The 21,193-nt window shown below is 42.9% G+C and overlaps 1 protein-coding gene across 1 annotated transcript; it reads right to left on the reverse strand.

The window, feature by feature from the left end:
* Positions 1-460: 460 nt before the first annotated feature.
* On the reverse strand, positions 461-20,674 carry trpm2 (transient receptor potential cation channel, subfamily M, member 2; the record flags this gene model as incomplete). Its single annotated transcript, XM_080752781.1, has 32 exons — positions 461-586; positions 1,093-1,209; positions 1,486-1,587; positions 1,774-1,852; positions 1,974-2,060; positions 2,494-2,523; positions 2,698-2,762; positions 2,884-3,038; positions 3,161-3,248; positions 3,557-3,644; positions 4,241-4,373; positions 6,031-6,212; positions 6,851-7,031; positions 8,342-8,513; positions 9,133-9,265; positions 9,351-9,469; positions 10,667-10,892; positions 11,716-11,814; positions 12,199-12,311; positions 12,479-12,624; positions 12,867-12,996; positions 13,806-13,940; positions 14,610-14,993; positions 15,829-15,950; positions 17,150-17,252; positions 17,378-17,578; positions 17,678-17,739; positions 18,201-18,381; positions 19,053-19,219; positions 19,454-19,634; positions 19,866-20,034; positions 20,508-20,674. The coding sequence occupies 32 exons, from the start codon at positions 20,672-20,674 to the stop codon at positions 461-463; spliced, it is 4,443 nt and encodes a 1,480-aa protein (XP_080608907.1).
* Between the last annotated feature and the right edge of the window lie 519 nt (positions 20,675-21,193).

Consider the following 21,193-nt stretch of genomic DNA (forward strand, 5'->3'; position numbering starts at 1 on the left):
AATGGCGTTTGATTTGATAAACTAACATGAAATATACTATATCATATGTATTGTGTGTGTGTGTGTGTGTGTGTGTGTGTGTGTGTGTGTGTGTGTGTGTGTGTGTGTGTGTGTGTGTGTGTGTGTGTGTGTCTAATTAACTCCTTGACATGCCAAAATGAATAGAAACAGGTTAAAGTGCAGATTTGAAGGCATATATTTATCATACTGTATTCAACATTAAAGTGCACAGTAGTTCAGTGTGTGCCACATAAATCCTGATCACAGTACCAATATGTGACACATAACAGTAGACTATATGGCATTTTTCTTACAGTATCTTGAGCATTTATGTCAGATGCTGTCAGTGCAAGTGTATTTAACATTAGTCTTGATAAATGAAAGGCCATACTTTAAGACATAATTTTAAAACCTGAGGACGGATCACAGCATTTAACAGTAGCCTATTACAGTCACATTGTCAGAACTTCCTGTTGTGCAGCTCTGCGACCCTTCGTAGAGCGTCTCTTTGGTGTGGGCACAGTTGTGTTTTACTGCTCAGTTCCTGCCACAGGACAAGCTCTGCTGTGCATTGGCTACTGGCCACCTGAAGAAACAATTAACCCAAACCATTCAGTATCATACAAATACAGAGGATTACGTGAATAAGTGTCAATGCATAGTAGAGTTCCTAAATTCTGCCCGAACCAGAACATACCCGAACCCGACCCGACATTTAGGGCAGGGTAGGGTAGGGCCTAAAATGTAGGCTATGCTAATTAGTCTGACCGGGTAGGGCCTCGGGCTCTGTGATAGAGTTCTCTAATTCTTTCCAAACCCAACCATACCCGACCCGACCTGACGTTTTCGGGCCAACTAGGGCCTAAAATGTATGCTAACTATTCGGGCCGGGTAGGGCCAAGTTAGGGCTGGGCCTAAACTTTCATGGCCTGTTGAGAATGCATAGACACCAGTTACCTATTTTATTAACCCGGCTTTCAAATGTTATAATTTTCTACTAATACAGTTGCAATCGCTTATTTAAAATGGTGGACATCTACATTTGGAATGAAACCTTTTGCATTGTACAAACAAAAACCTTTGAGTCCTCACCATGTGGTTGATGTCTGACATAAGAATGCCCTGTCTGTCCAGATGAATGTTTAGGACAGTGCTTTCTACCCACGCATGATCTGTATTCCTGCAGTCATCCACGTAGCCCTCAAACACCTAAAGTATAAAAAGGATGTTTGTTTAAACACCTCTGCATTTGGCATTAGTTTCATTATCAGTTGCACAGAAACAGGAATTTAACAGATGAGGGTTGACAAGAGGATGGCATTTATACCATCCTGAAATGGAAATGTCAAAGGTACCATGTCAATAATAGCTGACCTTCCAATGTGTCCTTGAGCAAGGCAGCTTATTGTTACCTTCCCCACATAGGAGTGTCACATAAATGGCATAAATTGTAAGTCATTTTGAGATTTTGTTGAAACTGCTTACCTTGGTTCCCTGTCCGGCCTTTGCTTTTAATTTTTCAAAGACCTGTTTCCCCATGATTCTTTTAAGCGTCACTGGAAGGAGCTCATCAGATTGGACGGGCCCCTGACAAGAATCAAGTATGACGTTTTTATTATCATTTTTATTTATTTATACTGTATCACTAAGTATAAATTAACTTAAGCACCTTAAGTCAAAGCATAAATTAAACCCAAGTTTAACCCAGGCTGGCCCAGCCAATCTGAACAAAACACAGTTCTAAAAACTAAATGAACAAACTGCCAAGCTCACCCCAGGCAGGGTCCAGGTCGCTTGAGTCTCATTCCAAAGAGCCAGAAACTCCAAAGAAGATCGCTCAGCATCTCGCCATCTAAAAACACATTTAGAAGGGCTCAGTCACTCAGTTCATCATGTTTTTTCCATTATTGGTATACAAAATGCTGTTGATAAACTATGATACACACTGGTTTGAGCACAAAACACACACCTACCGTGTAAGAACAGGGTCTATGATCAGGTTGCCACCCAGGTGGCCGAGTACACCTCTTCCCCTGATGCCCGTTCTCCCTCCTGGGTTTCTTTTGACAGGATTATAACAAGAGAGATGAGTAATATGATATATCAAAAAACATATTTGTTATAATAATACCTGTTATTCAATGTCACATGTCTCATTGCAACCGCCAGGTCGCAGTTACTATCAAAACCTCCACCGGCTGTCAGTCTGTCTGTCTGTCCGTCCGTCAGTCAGTCAGTCTGTCAGTCTGTCAGTCTGTCCGTCACATCACACTTTTCACCTACTCATATCTCTGCTGCCGTTGCCCCTCACATGGCCCTCTTCTAGCGCTACCATGAGGCAGATTCTTGCAAGACACATTTTTGGACACTGCTCCAACAGATTTTGCCCATATTCCCTCCTGATTGGCTACCATTGCCTTCTAAAGATTGTGTATGCGACCTGGCGGTCGCTTATCTCCCGATTTAGGGAGTCTTACTGGTATGGTATCATACCTGTAATTATCCAAGAACAGAGACTCTGATCTGTAAAGGAAGGGAAAAGAAAGTTTTAGTGTAGATTAGGTAATACCTTGACACTGGTGCCTTATCAGATGACACAAAACCTCTTAGGATCCAGGGTGTAGTTGATTAACTTTAAATGTGATCCAAGGAAAAATCTATTTCAAAACTGTTGTCTTTGTTTACATAAAAACGTACCCATCGGTCTGGTCTTCCGCATTTTCGGAGACATAAAAAGGGGGCATGTATGAGGTAAAGCTGACCTAGAAAAGAGAGGATATTACATATTAAATCCAATAAACCCAAACGGTTATCATGCAGCAGCCATCTAAGGACCAGCTACAAAGTCTCAGCAATGATTATCAGGTAATGAATGTCAAGTACCTCCCACGGCACCTTCTCCTCGGGCACCGGAAAGCGGGTGACATTGCTGTCTGGGTAATGGAACTGCCGGGCATTCACATGAAACTTGTCACTGTCTCTTTCTGACATTTCTCTCCTTGTTTCTGGGGAGTCACTTTTTGAGGCCGTGATTGATACTGCCGAGGAGACAAGCAGTTGAGGCAAAGTCGTGTCAAATTCATTGTGACACGCATTTTGACGTGTGTGTACGTGTAGAAGAAAAGAAAGTGTTAATAAAATGTGTATTTCAGATACAAACTCAGTTGTGGTGGTTCCTCTTTGGCCACACGACCCTGAGATTTGAGACTGTCCATAATCCACTGCAGAGCTTTGGCTGACTGGAAGACCTGATGAGAAGAAAATAACTGGGTCAAATACTGTCACTCACAAGCATCCAAATGGCCCATACGAACACGAGTACGATTGAGTGCGTCAAGAACTATGTCAAGTTGTGAATCAACCCTGCAGTCATACAGCAGCATAACAGTGACTGCTTAAGGCAATGTTTTACTTTGTCGTATGTCCGCATCGCTCGACAGAAAAGACACAAGTCATGTAGAAAAGACATCTAATCGTTTTTGTAAAGTGACGTGCAATGGCAGCAGATGCCAGCAGCAGATGCAACATCAGCAATAACTGAAGATGGGCTGACAACCTGCTCCTCGAGTTGAACTAGTCTTTTCACCAAGGCAGCAGAGCTTGTCTCTTCCTCCTGCTCCAACTGTTCTGTTATGGTGGTAACCCTGAGGACATAAACAAGCACATACCTTTAACAAGCAACTTTTGGAGTGAATTTAAAGAAGGGGGAAAAAACGTCAGAGCATGGAGGCACAGCTGCATGTTGCATTGCCATCTCAATATACAGTATGTATATTTCCAGTCAAAGTGCTATAGAACAATGGTTTCAACAGGGGGTCCGGGACCCCTTGGGGGTCCTCAGAGTTACTACAGGGGGTCCTCCAAATCCTTGTGTGATAGGAACTTTTTTTCACCCTTTTTTATATTATTAACCACAGGAACCCTAGCGTCCATATTCTGAGAACTTTAGCCAAAAATAGCAGATCTACAAGCTCACAACGCCTCGCAGCGCGAGGCAAAGAGCTTTGGAGGGGGAAAAAGCAGACTAAGTACAGTGAAAGCTCAAGTTTATTAAGTACCAGGTATTGACAGTTCAAGTGGTCTGAAAACACAAATTGACATGAATCCAAAATACATTGATGATTGTGCTGTCAAACAATAAACTATATGGCATCTCTGAAAAGGTTATGGGGGTCCCTGCTTCATCTCTCTGAAGACCCCTGCTATAGGACATTTCTAGGGAGCTAATAAAGGCTTTTACTTTTGAGCTGTGTCTAGAATGCGGCGCTCCATGCTCTGACTGTGAGAATGCCGTGTGGACACCAGGTAGTTGTCCTTCATTAAGGCCTCCCAGGACAGCAGTTCCTCTTCTTCTGCTTTAGGCAACTCATTCTCTGAGGGAACACAGGAATAAGCATTATTACATTATAAGTGGTCCAGATTTTTGAAGCGGTGAAAACCGCTTCCAATGAATGGCTTTGTGTGTATCACGCCCATATATGGTCATTTCAGTCCAGAATGAAGAGGCTTTTTCAAAAACAGAATGTCCGTTTAATTACCATATATGGTGATCTCAGTCCAGAATGAACAGGGCTTTTCAAAAACACAATGTATGTTACCTTATGTCCATATATGGTCACTCCAGGCCAGAATGAACAGGCTTTTCCTGTCCCACAGAATGTCCGTTTAATTACCATATATGGTGATCTCAGTCCAGAATGAACAGGGCTTTTCAAAAACACAATGTATGTTACCTTATGTCCATATATGGTCACTCCAGGCCAGAATGAACAGGTTTTTCAAAAACAGAATGTCCGTTTAATTACCATATATGGTGATCTCAGTCCAGAATGAACAGGGTTTTTCTAAAAACACAATGTATGTTACCTTATGTCCATATATGGTCACTCCAGGCCAGAATGAACAGGTTTTCCTGTCCCGTACGTGTAAAATATCAGTCCAGAATGAATAGGCAACCGGCTCTCCAGACAATATCCTTTAATTTATTTATGTATTTATTTAATTACAAATTCTTATTTTAATGTATGTGTTTTAATCTATATATTTTTTAAACCTATTATACCAACTGTCATACCAGCTCTCCAAATACATTCAGAATAGAGGTTTTATCTGTCCACCGCTTCACTTCGAACCGAGGTTTGATTTTTTTTTTACCCTAACACTCAAGGCATATAAAATGCACTCATTCCATTTCTCTCTTGCATACAAACACAAAAAACTTTTGGGGACATTGCGATGACTTAAATTAATTTCATATCTCCTTAACCTAACCTTAACCATAGCCAATCTAACCAATACCCGCAGCCAAAGGTACAGCTCCTCAATACCTCCAAACCCTGATCAACCCCTACAACCCCACCCGTTCACTCAGATCAGCCAACACAGGGATGCTGACAGAGCCCTCGCTAAAAACCCCAGGATAAAAATCCACTCGTCCTAGACAATTTGCCCTCCTGGCCCCCAAACTGTGGAATAAACTCCCTGTCGCACTTAGAACTACAGACTCACTCCATAGCTTCCGCCATGGACTGAAGACTCAACTCTTCAGACTCCACCTAAACCCATAGGACTACTGTAACACTCCCATTCCCTCGATGACCACACATGAAGCTAGAAGCGTGGTATTGTTTTTCTAGATTGATATTTCTATGCATTTGTTGTATTGTTGTTGATGTACTGACATATTATCTTGCTTATTATATTGATGTTGATGTATATTGACCTGCTTATTGTAAATCGCTTTGGATTAAAAGCGTCTACTAAATGCCTAAATTGTAAATTGTAATTGTAATACCTTAACCCCAACCTTATGAAACAGCAGTTAAATCAAAATGGGGACAACAATTTGACCACAATTTGACATCCAGTAGACCCCAATCAACAGGTCCGACGTCCAAAAATGTTTCCTATCTCAGGAACACACATGCACGCGCGCACACACGCAGCACGCACCATGCAATTCACCAGTATTTCACCAACATCAGCAGTTGTAACTTGTAACGCAATAACGCAAACTAACTCGGCACTTACTGAACTCCTTAGATTTGATGGGGGGCTTGCGCAACACCATGCGCCTGATGAAGATGTAGAGATGGCTGAGGATGATGAAGGGAGGAGGGGCAGCGGGGCGGCTGTAGTATTCCTTGATCAGCTCATACCTCTGGAACTTCCAGATCCTGTCCGTGTTGTCCTGCACCTGCTGGAAGGTAAAGCTACGAATGAACAGAGAGGAGGAGACGAGGAAAAGACAAAGGATTGGAGTCAATCCACGTTTATCAGTGTTAATACAGGTCTTTACCACTAACACAGTGATTGTATAGTTTCAGAGGACTTAGATTATGCTGCGTAAGCTGTATGGAGTAATTTTATTGTGATTTATTTTCCCTTTGTGGAACTGTAAAGAACTGATTACAAGCTGTTTTTGATGATCGGCTCCTGTTGTGGTGGGACAAAGGAACCTAGCACCTAGCCTTCATTTCAGTTGGCATGAGGGTGAATTTGGACTTTTGGGTGAAATGTGTTCCTTTAACCTGAATTTGAAGCACTTATACTTACATACTGTACATGCCTGCTTTCACATACCGGTACGCTATCTGAATTGGTATACTATATAATTACCTTCATTTGTTTATTTGTTTTCATTTAACCTGTTCTCTATCTATATCCCTGGTTTATATTCCTTTGTCCTCACTCTGTCTCTGTCCTCCCTCTTCCCACGGAATACTACAAAATGGTCTGATTCTGATACCTACAAACGTTCCAATATCAATATGTATATCCTAAGTGAGTCAGTCTCTGTCATGCAGATAAGACTGAACCAGAGCACAGGTGCATCACAAGGTAAACTCACTTGAAGATGGCTATGAGCAGGTTGAGTAGCAGTATGTTGGCAAAAAGCAAATAAACACAGAGCAGGATGATGGTGAGCCACTCTGGGAATGCTGGCATCTGGTTGTCATTGAGCACAGGACACTTAGGCTTGAGAGGATCTGTGCCATTCACACTGCAGGAGCTTATGTCAAACTCAGCATCTGTAGAGGACATAGAGGAATAAATACTTAGAGGAGAAGTTCACCCCCAAAATGACATTTGTTCTATTGATTAGTCACACCATGGAGCATTGAGTTCAATAATTTTGTTTTATATTTGTTGCATTCCTAAGAAACAGAGATTATATTAAATTTACCCCCATTGATTCTGGATGGGGACCCAAATGCATGGGCCTGGATATAATAAGGCCCTGGATGGGGACCCAAATGCATTTGTCTAAGGTGTTTTAAAAGCAAATAGACCCAAGAATAATTGTCTGAAGCAAGAAAGTAACTGTCTGCTGTGGTCAGTGCTACCACAATGTCACTTCTGTAACATGCTTTCTCTAAATGTACTACTCACTTATATACAGTATGAGTAAACTTGAAAAATGTTCCAGGTATTTGCAAATGATCATTATTTGTTTGTTAGTAGTCAGTACATCATGCAACTCAAATACAAAAAATAAATAAATAAAAAATCCCACCCAGTGGGAGTGAGTGATGCCATAAGCTGCTCAACAGTGCCACTTGAAGGTAGGTCACCCAGCGGTATTGCAGCTGTTGAGGCCGTACTCATATGGACAGACAGACATACACGCGCGGTCAGTTGTTGGAAAAAAACGTACTATAAGCGACTGGAGTCCCTGGTTGGCCAAACGAGTTAATGAATGACCATGTAATATTCGCCCATAGCTCAGTGGGTGCAGAGGTCATCTGACATCTGGTAATCATAATGGCACTGGTTCGTGAATGTCATTTTCTGTGTTTGTTCTATCACCACTGACTCATCTAAATGTTTTAAAATAATGTTTAACCAGTAAAACTCCCTAATCGGGAGATAAGCGACCGTCAGGTCGCATACAGAAACTTTAGAAGGCAATCGTAGCCAATCAGGAGGGAATATGGGAAATGGAACAGATCCATGTTGATGACATGACTTTAGAGATAATGTGCACCGCTTTGCGTGATTTTAGGCCAAAATCTGTAGGAGCAGTGTCCAAAAATGTGTTTTGCAAAAATCTGCCTCATGGTGGCGCTAGAAGAGGTCCATGTGAGAAATGAGAAGTGGAGGTTGTGAGTTGCCATCCAAGGAGTGTGTGTGCAAAGTTTGGCATCGATATGGGGCAACGGTGCCGGAGATACGAGAAGGGCAAAAGTGTGACGTGACGTGACGGACAGACAGACAGACAGACGGACGGACGGACGGACAGACAGACAGCCTTTTCATACTTGCGACCTGACGGTCGCAATAAACAATAGGAATAGAATGGTCCTTCTGCACAGGAATAGAATGGTCCTTCTGCACTCACTATCAATATTTGAAGGGACATTCCCAAAAATGGTGAGGTATGGTTCGTACACAGCACCCCGGACAATCCAGTCCAGCCGGTCCTCGTTGTGTATGAGGATGGCCTGTTTGGCCACACCGTACGCCACCACCCAGATACTCAACAGGAACATGAAGAAAAACATATCCGTCATCTGAGAGAGAGAGACAAAGAAAAACTGTTACAAGAGAGATGCAACAGTCGGAATGATGGAGGATCGCATGCTTTGAAACCAGGTGGCCTTTACAGGCACGAACAAAAGCACTGATGTCTGGTATCAGAGTGGAAATAGTCTGGAAACGTTGTTACGTTTATTATTATAACAATTTACAAACAACTGCTTTACAAAACTTTCACTGGGAAACATTGTGGTTTTCTATCCTACCAGGACAAAAAACAGCAGTACTTGGGGACTATATTGTACTAGATAAAAAGGTGTTTTGAAGCATCATGCTCAGATTAAGAAGCATCACGCTCAGATTAGCCATCAGTGTCATAAGTCAAAATACCAGAATGGACTATCCCTCATCCATTTGATTGATTGATGAATTTATTGATAATATGCAGAGAAGCAATGTACACAGCAAAACGTCAAAAGGATAGACACAAGAAAGTGGTCCCGTTGATCTTGGTGTATTGTTTGTGCGGGCGTGCGAGTATGTGTATGCGCGCATTGTGTGTGTGTGTGTGTGTGTGTGTGTGTGTGTGTGTGTGTGTGTGTGTGTGTGTGTGTGTGTGTGTGTGTGTGTGTGTGTATCCATCCAACCTCTCACCATTCTCCTGACAATGATGATCTTGGGGCCCAGGGTTCTACTGATAGTGAAAATGGCCATCAGACGGAGGGAGAAGACTATGAAGTCAATGCAGAGGAGGATTTTACCTGCATAGAACAGCTCAGTCTGTAGCCTAGAAGAGGAGAGAATAGACAGTCATAGCAAACCCAACAACTTGTTAATCTTACATCTGCCTTTCTCAGAGGGGTGACGCTCACCTAAAGGCAAGGCCGATAATGAAGAGAACAATGGAAAGCACATCTAGGATATTCCAGTACTCATTGATGTACATCCTCGCCTTCTTACGGAACCCGAATCCATCAGGGTCATGAAAAAGCTGAAACAGGAAGTATGTAAGTAAATAAGTAAGTAAGCCTTGCCGAACCATGAAGCCCACCCATGAAACAGGAAGGATGGGCAAAAATATAAACAATGCCATTTTAATTTGTCATCAGTTCATGAAGTGATGAGGATCCTCATCACAAAAGCTGTGTTTGTGCACATGCAGTATGTTATGCGTGCATTTCCGCACAGATGGATTACCAGTAAGACGCCTAAGGGCGATCTGTCTTGGCCATCTGTCTTGGCCATATATGGATTCTGTTAGTGTGGTTCTCCTAACAGGGCATCATCTGGGATACAATATATGGAGATCCCTAACAGAATCCCTTTTATGCCCATATATGGAGATCCCTGCTCCGAGTAGTTGACATCACTGTGATGTCACCTGTTTAAACCCATATATGGAGATCCCTGCTCTGAGTATCTGACATCACTGTGATGTCACAGTGATGTGTCAGGGGAACCACAGATCTGCTATTTTCAAACATTTTGTACTTTTACTTTAAAGCTATACTGTGTAAGTTGCTCAACTTGTGGTCAGTAGCTCTATAGCAAACCGCGGTCGCGTCCGCGTCTTTCGTCCGTTTTTCGCCGCGGACCGGGCCTCACAACCCCCGCGTCTGCCTCCACCTCGCCGAGATCTATCTTTGGAGGGGTCCCTGGTTCCTGTGCGTTCAGGCATTCCGGAGAAAAGGACTCCTTCACTCATGCTTCACCCAAGTATAGAGGCGAGAGACACACGGGCGCCTACAAATATGGCCGCTCTATCGTCATAGCGACCCCACTTCAAGATGCGCTGTGATTGGCCGGCAGTGTATAACCCTCGCTGTGATTGGCCGGTTGTATGATGACGTAATTTTTCCGCGAAAACCGGGGCCCGGTCAGGAACATAGAAAACATATAAAGAGAAGGCTTTAGAAGCTGAAAATAACGGAGTGGGTGTTCTAAAACTTTAGCGATTTAACAGTTAGGACAATTTTAAGATTTGTTTTATAAAAAAAGTTACATGGTATAACTTTAAGTAGATTTTGATGCCAACACTTTCATACTTTTACTCAAGTACATTTTAAGTTCCAGACTTTCACTTGTAACAGAGTATTTCTACATCGCAGTAACTTTTACTTGAATAAGATGTGCAAGTACTTTTTTCCACCACTGCGTGATGGGAGTCAACCCGCTGCAGTGGTCTTACCTGTCTGACCTCCTCGCACACTAAAGAAGTGAGCCAGATGTAGAGCAGTATCTCTGTCCAGGAGGGCGTGGTCTGGAAGTCAATCATCAGCACTACCGCAAACAGGAAGAGGAAGGCAAAGTAGGACACAATGTTCCAGTAGAACTTGACCTGAGGCGAGCTGTACAGGCTGACCAGTCTGGACCAGCACCCCAGAGGCTTCAGGGTCTTCAGAACGGGAAGGGTGCTGAGGAGAGTTAGAGTACCAGAAGTCACTGAGCTTAAATGGATAGCTTGGATACGTTGATTTATTGCGGGGGGTTGTCTGTAGATAGATAGATACCTTTATTATCCCAAGGGGGAAAATTAGTCGCCCGGAGGCAGCACAGTAGTATAAGGATATTTACATAATTAAAGAGAAGTATGAAAAGAAAAAAAAAATGTAACAGTGTACAGTAAAGAGCAAGGTACATCAAAGAAAGGGAACGAAGAATATATACATGAAAAATAATATATACATAAAAATACTGCAGAGCTACAACCGAACAGGTCTTCCCTCAAAGGAGCGACCGCCAAAAAAGAAAGAAGTGTGTGTGTGTGTGTGTGTGTGTGTGTGTGTGTGTGTGTGTGTGTGTGTGTGTGTGTGTGTGTGTGTGTGTGTTTGTTTGTGCGTGCGTGTGTGTGTGTGTGTGGAGAGGAGTTTTTAATAGCAAGAAATTAAAATATCAAAAAATAACTAGATAAAAAAGGTCAAGGTATCCCTGCAAACTCCTTGATTGCCAAATTATTACAATTTCCAAAAAGGATATATATATATATATATATATATATATATATATATATATATATATATATATATATATATATATATATTATTATTTTTTTTTACTTTTGAGTGCCCAGAAACCACTCATAGTCAGGTAAGGAGTGGATACCAGCATGTACTGTATGTACAGTAGAACACTATAAACATTCAAACACATGCATTAGCTTGCATTATGCATATTATTGTTTGCATTTCTGCTGTAAGCATTCAAATCATACAACGCACACAGCTATTGTCCACTTACGGAACAAAAGTCTTTCTACGAATGGAACTTCCTGTTACAGTCTCCATGGTGATCATCTCCTCACTCCGCTCAGCTTCTCTTTGGATGACTTCATCACGTCTTTTGAATTCACAAAGAAATGTTAAACAAAGGAAATTATAACCCTTGGTCAAAAGAAAGAGTATTTGAGTAGGCCTAATTGTTAAGTATTGTGACCGTTTATGTTTATAAAGCATTATAGATATGGGATGCATAGCAAGTGTTACCCCATTGGTCAGAAATTTTAAGACTCCCATCAAGTTGTTTCCCTACATCTATTATGTCTGGTCTACCTTTCATAATAAATAATGAATAAGGAGCTGAATTATACCAAGTGTGTGCTTCACTGCCACCATGTGGTGATAAATGTGTACAACTTTAAATTTTGTTTTTACTTTGAAAGACTGTTATTTTCAGAGAGCCACACCAGCATACATACAACAAAGTATAAAGGAGGCCACCAACCTAAAAGCCAGAAACCCAGTGTAGATAAGGGGGAAGAAGAGAAGGCAGGTCAGTACTCTCCACACAGGATTGTCCACCGCTAGCTCCCCACACCAGATCTGGGTCAACAGAGCCTGAGGGACGAAGACCCTTCAACCGGTTAGATCATCAATATCTACATCTTTCTCTATTATATTCAAACACACATTAAGACAGATTTATGCACAGAATTGTGTGCAAATAAGCCACATACAAAAAAAGTCACATACAAATAAAGATGAGGGTACTGTACTGTACGTACCTGCACCCCTGACAGAGCCACAAAGCTTTTGTCATCTGCCTCTAGGGCCAGTCTAAGGCATGTGGTCCTGCCCCAGGACGGTGAGACTCGAACCAGTAACTTCTGTGCTCGTGCCTCATCACCGCAATGGCACTCGCTGAACACACCTGGAGAGCATGCACACATGCACGCACGCACACACACATTTTCATTTCAAGGACCCTCAGGTTAAAAATAATAATACAACAAATGTATATATAGTAGACAATAGACCCCCATTTGATATGATTTTCTTTTCTCGAAGACCTCAATCTACAATGTAAAATCCTTAGCTGGAACTCTCCCTCTGACCCCTGGGGGTCCCCAGACCCTACGTGGAGAAACAGAGGTTGAAGAGATGGTGGCTTACCTATGGCATGCCTCTCATAATGATTGGCTAGCTCTCTCATTCCCTCTGCATCGTCTGCATCGCCGACCTCTATAGCCATCTTCTTCAAGATCTTACTGGCAGCCAGAGCAGCAGATATGCAGTCTCTGCACTGTACACGCACGCACGCACGCACGCACGCACGCACGCACGCACGCACGCACGCACGCACGCACGCACGCACGCACGCACGCACGCACGCACGCACGCACGCACGCACGCACACACACACACACACACACACACACACACACACACACACACACACACACACACACACACACACACACACACACACACACACACACATTTCTCATGAGTAAACGTGCATACGCACAGTCGCACACACAAGCAAAGTAAAGGCACAGTACATGCTTTTATGCCTGTTACTGTATAAGGCAGGGGGCTTCAACGTTTTCTTGCCAAGGACCCTTTAGTCGAGAGAGAGATGAACCAGGGACCCCCACAACCCATAGATACCATATAGTTTCATCGTTTGACAGCACAATCATCAGTGTATTTTGGGTTCATGTAAATTTGTGTTTCCATATATTAACCACTTGAACCGACAATACATAATAAACTTGACCTTTCACTCTGTACTTTTTCCCCTCTACACAAAACCTCTTTGCCAAAAATAGCCGATCTACAAGCTCACAATGCCTTGCAGCGCAAGGCGTTGTGAGCTTGTAGATCTGCGCTATTTTTGGCTAAAGTTCTCAGAATATGGACGCCAGGGTTCAAGTGGTTGACATAGAAAAGGCTTCTATCAAACAAAGATTTGGAGGACCCCCTGTAGTAACTCTGAGGACCCCCTAGGGGTCCCGGACCCCCTGTTGAAGACCCCTGGTATAAGGCATGTATAAAGTAAAACAGAAAGAAGGTGGCTGCCGTGTGAATATGGTCGATGGCATTTATCACCTGCTCCCAGGCTATCTCAGCTAGGTCCTTATTGTTCTGGAGCACAGCCCACAGGAAGAGGTCTCTCCCTGGGTCTCTGAAGGGCTCCTCTGTTGCTTCTGTGTGCTGGAGCTCCGCCTCACCTTTGGCAGGAAGCTGAAGAACAGGACCAAAAAGTACTGTATAGCAGATTAATTCGAAGATAATATCAATATATTTCATTGAAGTTACAGTAATTCAAGTAGCCAATAAATTAACAACCATATCATACTGTAGGTGTGGCCTTCTTCAGGGATCCTCATAGTGGTTCACTTAAATGACAACTTTGTTTTTTTACAACAAGGGTTCATATTTTAGATTGTAATTAGAGAAGAGGAAAAGGTGAGTGTTAAAATGTTTTCATTTACTTTGTTCTATCGTTTTAGCACGTTTTGGCATGCATACAAGTGGCTATAAATGTATTTCTAGACACAATAAGCCAGCGATTTCTTTATTACTAGTTACAGTAACACTACTAAGTCACTTCTGCCCATGAAAGATTGCGGTGTATGTTGGAAATGGGCTTATTGTCAGTAAAAAGACGTATTTAGCGACTTGTACGTATGCCCCCAACCACTGAAATCAAAATCATTCAAATCTCTAAAACATAGAAAGTAGTAAATGAAAACATTTTAACACTCATCCTTTCTTTTTTCTTTCTTTTCTCTAATTACAATCTAAAATATGAACCATGAAAAAAGTTGTCCTTCTGTGTTTTTATAAATGGAATGCCCACAGATAGACAGAGAGAATGGCTTGCTGTCTGCCCTTTGCTACGCCACTCACCGACACAGAGGTGTCCTCGGTGTCGTCCCTGTCCATGTTGAGAGAGTACCTCGTGGCGGTCAGAGGGTAGAGCGGCTGGGTGAACCTTCCCAGCAGGTGGCGCACCTCTTCTGAGACGTGAGCCATGGAGATGACAGAGGCTCCCATTGAGCTGGGCCGACTCCTGATGCCGACCACTTTCCCCCAGCGGTTTCGGTCATTTTTCACCCGCTTAGCCAGCTTGCGGAGGAGGTAGCAGCTGGGCAGCTGGTTGTAGAGTTCACACAGTGTGTCCTCCTCCTGGAGGAAGTGCCGCAAGGACACGCCGTTGTCCAGCAGTAGGTGGACAAACTGAGGTTTGTCGCCCACCAGTGCTGAGAACATGGCCTGTTCCAGGTCACTGGACTGAAGAATGCATGGACACAAAGCATTATTAGGCTACACTACAGTATTCACATCACTTTCATCATGACTACTTGCCATTTTCTGTTGGACGTTAGACTCTGAAACAATAGCAGAGATGTTTAGTTGACCGGGTGTATGACATATCCATCCATCCATCCTCTACCACAGTGTTTCTCAAACTTTCAAATTTCAAGGTCTCCCCTTAACTCTGACAGTATACAAATGGAACCAAACCCAGCAAGCACACAGGACCTGGACCAATCAGTGACCTCTCAATTGGGGCCAGATCAAGTCAAACCATGACTAGTCAGATCTGGCCTAGAATATCACCTGATTTCAAACAACATAAATCCTGCCCACGAAAACGGACGTCCCGGATTAATCAAAGAGAGTCCAATCGAGGCCAGATAAATATCATAACTAGTCAGATATGTACCAGAATATAACCTTATATGCTCATATTTCAACTAACATTACAATCAATAACAATAATCCTATAGTCCATATGATGTCAAGATCATCCCCATATGGGCTGTGATCTGGCCTAGTTCTGAACGTCACCGGAGTCACTGGGGGACGTTATCATAAAGTCATCATGACGTCATTTGGCTTGCTGGGAATGAACCTGTTAGGGTTCATTTGGTTTCATTTGTACACTGTCAGAGTTACAGACTTGTATGGGTCAATTTAGACCCCCCTAAAGGAACCCACAGAGTCCCTGGATTCCACTTTGAGAACCACTGCTCTACTTCCCTTTCCCGGGCCACATTTGCAAATTCTGACTGGGGGATCCTGAGGCGTTCCAAGGCCAGAATGGAGCTATAATGTTATCTACCTTCCATTGGCTCTCCTCAGTGAAGATCTCGGTTTCAGCTATGTCTACACGGTTCCAGGCCACAGCCAGCTCCAGTTGTCTCTGCAAGTTCTCTTTGCCCAGGGACTCGTTGCACCTGGAGGCTAGGAGGACAACAAAACGTATCTACATGAATGTTTTTGGCTGATGAGATTATCCAATTAGTCTAATCAGAAGGCAGTTTGCTCAAGTATACTTGAAAATGGGACAAACTCTGAGTATACCCTAATGCCCTTTATTTCATTTATAATGTGTCATTCCTCTGTGGTGCTACACAGATGTCATGTTCCAGAGCATATTAATTAGATCAATAACAAGGGGCAGACAGTTTTAGATAAAGTGATGAATCATCAAAATCCTAGTGTGGTCTAGTGGATCATAAGGATACTGGCAGAGAATGTTTGAGATCTACATTTTAGATTAGTATGCTTTTAACACCATGCATTGTGTCTTATTGGTTTAGGCTAGTCATCAGTAAGAGGCAATGTGAGCTTTACACAAGCGTACTCTATGTCCCTTATAAATCTCTCTAGATAGAAACGCTGTGCAAGTTATTTTACGAAAGAATATCTGCAATGTCTTGGGTTTCAAACTTCAGGACATTTGATATAGCAGTTTGGTCACTCAGTTTTTCTGCGAGGGAAGAGTACACCTTCTGAGAGCTTGCTTGGCACAAAGACTGTCTGTATCTCGGACATCGGTGATGTACAGTACTCTGCATTCCTTTATTCCAGGAAGGGATTGAACATCTTCGATTGAGGTCAGCCATGTCATATGCAACCATCCAATAATACACACACAAAAAAAGGATCCCATTTAACAGCGCTCTTTCCTAGGATTTCCAATTGACTATATTCACACAGCGGCCATCTTGCCATTAAGACTTGCCACCCTTGTTGTCACCCTATGTAGGTACAGTTTTAAATGCAAATTTAAAACATGGCTGCCAGGTGAATATGGTCAATAGGTAATATGTAACAGGTCCTGGTTCAGACCTACAGAGGGACAGACATGAGGCTCAGACCTTAACATTATGGGAAATCTTTTCTTTACCCTTCTATTTAACCACTTAAACCATCCATACGTAGTTGACCAGGGTCTCCAGAACTCTATACTAGGTCTGCTGACCCCCCCCCCCCCCCCCCCCCCGAACACCAAATCCCTTTCCCGAAAATAGCCAACCTCCATCTCACAATGAATTGCGACACATTGTGAGTTTATTGATCTGCTAACTTTGCTGAATGTTTTCCCCAGAATAGGGACTTTCAAGTGGTTAAAAACTAACTACTGTATGCCAACCCACCTTTAAGTAGTGCTTGAAGAATAGCCACGTCCACATCCCCATGCTTCTCCTCACTGATCCTGAACACAGTCAGCAGCTGAGGCATCCTGATAATGTCCTGTATCTGGTATAGAGAATTCACTAGAGTTCATTACAATTACCATGTTTTCACATCAAAAAACACATTGCTCACTGATCTTACAGAGCTCTGAGCAGCGTTCAGGCTTGTTTTGAAGCCTGTAATGTTACCTTCTTGGTCCATTCTAAGATCTTGAGGTCAGAGAAGGTGTCATACTCGGCACCAAAGAATTTCTTCAGAAGCTGATGTATGAGGGCAATTGTGACGCGGATTATGGGCATCCCTGCCACGTTGGCTATCACATCCGCTATCCGACCTGAACCCTCCAAGATCACGCATGGCGTGTCATTGATCATGGCATTGAAGATGGTCTGGGTGAAGAGAGAGACCGTCAGAAGAGAGAGAGACATCGAGGCAGGCTGGCAGACGGGCAGAGACAGACAGGTATACATATATGGATGATGACTCACGTTTAGAGTCCCTGGTCCTCCATCCAGAACTACACATACCGTTGGGATTGTCACGCAGCTCTCTGGAGGACAACAACATCAGTGTCACTGACAGGATTATTTTATACTTTAGCTATTGAAAAATAGCAGATCTACAAGCTGACAGCGCGGCACAGAGTCGGGAAAATGTGTGCAAATCTTTGAATATACAGTATGTATTTTTTAAGCGAACATTTGTAACTCAGATTTTGCTTCTGGGGGGTCCCTGGAACGAAACATTTTGAGATGGGGGGTCCGTATATTCATTTTGGGGGTCCTTCCACATGAAAAGGTTTGAGCACCACTGACATAGAAACATAGGTTTAAAAAAATAAAAATCTTCAAAGACTTGCACAAAATGTCACAACGAAATAGCAGATCTACAAGCTTGCTGTGAGCTTATTTATCTGATATTTTTCAATAGTTAAAGCACAAAATAACGCAGTGAATCCTTGTACCCAGGGCCCAGAATTTGGTGCGACACCCCTGGCATCGGCCACCTCACCTCTGTTCCCCAGGGGCTGCTGGGAGATGAGCTTCTCCAGGCGGCTGCGTAGTTCGATCTCCACGCCGTAGTGTCCGTGGGTCCCGTCGTCCACCAGCAGGAAGTGAGAGTGGTTGTTGTCCAGGCACGACAGCCGGCCCTGTCCTTGCTCATCCATCACATAGTGAGCAGGGAAGCAACCCTGTGGAAGAGAACGGAAGAGAACAATAAGGAGTAAATGAGATAAAAGAAAAAAGAAAAACTAAAATGGACGTATTTTAGATACTTTGAACAGGGTTCCCACATATCTTTACCAATTCATTTCCCAAACTTTCACAAAAGTTCACAAACTTTTCCAGAATATTTAATCCAATTTCCAGCCCTATATAACAATAATTCAGCTCAATAACGAGTCGTTTACTCCTATGCGCAATGAGTAGAGGACTTTTGTATAACACGGTTTTATTGTGAAAATAGCCGATCTACATGGTCACAACGCCTCGCAACGCGAGGCGTAGTGAGCATGTAGATCTGCTATGCTACAATTTCTGACTCTAATATTCTAATACTGACAATTTGGCCAATGTTGAATTTGTCATTTCAGAGGTATTAACAAAATCAATAACCAAAGACAATGCATAGCTATTTTTTCCAGGACCTTCCGGGACCCTTGATCAATTCCAAATCTTTTCCAGTACTGGAAAAATATTTTTCTAATTTCAAAATATTTCCAGGCATTTCATGACCGTGGGAACCCTGTTTGAATAAAATGGGTCAATCAAGCAAATCATTATTACATATTTCATAGTTTCAGACAGTTAATGTATCCAATGCTCATGTATGCAGGTTGGAAATATTCACATTAAGCCTTACATCTGGGTGCACCAGGGATTTCCTGTTATGGAGGGTTCCCCAGGTAGCCACTCCGATGGTCACTATCTGTTCCTGTGTGGAGCTGCTACTCAGGGCGTAATCCCTCACTGCCCTCCCTACATGTTTCATCACACCTGTATGTGTACCACCTGTGATGATCCATGCACCTGCACACACATGAAGAGTTGGGACAGAAATGGGTCATAGGTCAAAACGCAGCAAACACATCATAGGACACTGGCGGAATGGAATTTTGAGGCGAGTATCTACATACAGTACAGTTTACAGTCACGTAATCATCCTCTAATCTCTCTCTCAGACCTTAGTATCCTCTGTCTCTTTCTCTAACCCCCTGACTCTCTTTCTATCATGATTTGATTTTTATCTCTGTCTGGGCTGACCTGTCGTCTGGGCCACTTTGATAAGGCCTCTGTGGAACATGCCCTTGAGATGAGCTTTTAGGTAAAAGTTCTTGGCTCCTCCTGTGACCGAGATCAGCAAGTTGGGAGGTGTAAGATTCCACTGCTCTGTTAACAGCTGGTACAGGACCTGTGGAGAGGTGTCTGTGGATACTCGCACATACTGGATGCACACACACACACACACACACACACACACACACACACACACACACACACACACACACACACACACACACACACACACACACACACACACACACACACACACACACACACACACACACACACACACAAAAATGCAATGGATGCACATTGAACACACGCACAAAGCTTAAATTACAGCTCTGTAAAAATAACAATAATACATTATGTTGCTGAGTGAGTGTCTCACCTTGCCAGTTTTCTGTGCCTGGCCACCAAAGTTGATGTCTCCAAATGCATCCGTGGGTCCTTCACAGACATGCCTGTGTTTGTTCCACGACTCTCCCGCGAACTCCTCCGGCTTCACAGCTTCATCTACATGATGTATCTTCAGGTGGCCGCACTTACACACAGCCTCTCTAACGGAGAGGCCAGAACCGATGTTTACTCATTTACACACTGTCAAACATTGTAAAACCCTCTGGGTCCAATGACTGTACAAATGTAACCAAATGTACATTCTCAGAGTTACAAATAGATAAATGAGCACTGAGCGCTTTTACTGAGTAGACAAAAATTACATGCACATGCTAATTCCTGGAATTGGATACAATTACCAAGTAACATGTAAGACACAGATAACGTATGATACATTCATATCACATTCAATAAAAAAAACAATGAATAAATAAAGCTCAAAACACCAAGCCTGTTCTAACTAAGACAATGCTGAGCCTGTGATATGTTATTATTTCTTCTTTTGAAGGAGTTGCTCTGAACTAGAGGGAAATCACTCCTGTGATGGCATGCAACCAGCAGCATAAACAGCAGCGACAAGGTCAAGTCAGAACCTACAGTCATACCTCCGATACGCCCCCAATATACGCCCTACCTGTTTCCCTCTTCATAGAAGCAACACTCCTTCTTCTTGATGTTCTCCCTGATCCAGGAGGATAGACAGCAGCGCTGAAAGGAGGGAGACAGACTCAGGTACTTGGAGGTTGTGCTGACAGCCACAGAGTGAACAAGGTGAGGTTCCACTGCCTCAGCTTCCCCCATCCTGAAGATGGTATACACAGACCGATGCTCCTCGGATCTGGGATGGGCAGCAGTTAGGACTGACTGCTAAACATAAGGGCAGAGTTGAGCTCTGCAGGCAGCACTGTAGCTGTAGCTACAGTATACTGGCTAGCACCTCTCTATACTGCATTGGTGATGTCACAGCAGACAGAAAGATAAGTGCGGGCTGCTGAGACAGGCTGAAATAGCATGCCTCTTATTGGAAGCAGGACAGAAAAGGGACACGGCACACTTCCTGAGGATGGGCTTTAGATAAGATTGTCTAGTACTTGAGACTAGATTGCTGTTATTGTCTTCTATATTGTTATTTGTCACTTGCAGATTGAATGGCTGTAGTTACAGTATATGAGGGGTAGTAATGTGAAATGTTTTGTTCCCAAAACAAAACATTTTGTTAAATACAAAGTGATACCTACTTTACAAACAGATTGACAGTATGAAATGGAATCAAAATTGAAAAAGAAAACAATCTATTCCACACATATTTACATTACTAAA

Source organism: Nannobrachium achirus (assembly GCF_963921795.1).
Source record: "Nannobrachium achirus genome assembly, chromosome: 22".
NCBI classification, from domain to species: Eukaryota; Metazoa; Chordata; class Actinopteri; order Myctophiformes; family Myctophidae; genus Nannobrachium; species Nannobrachium achirus.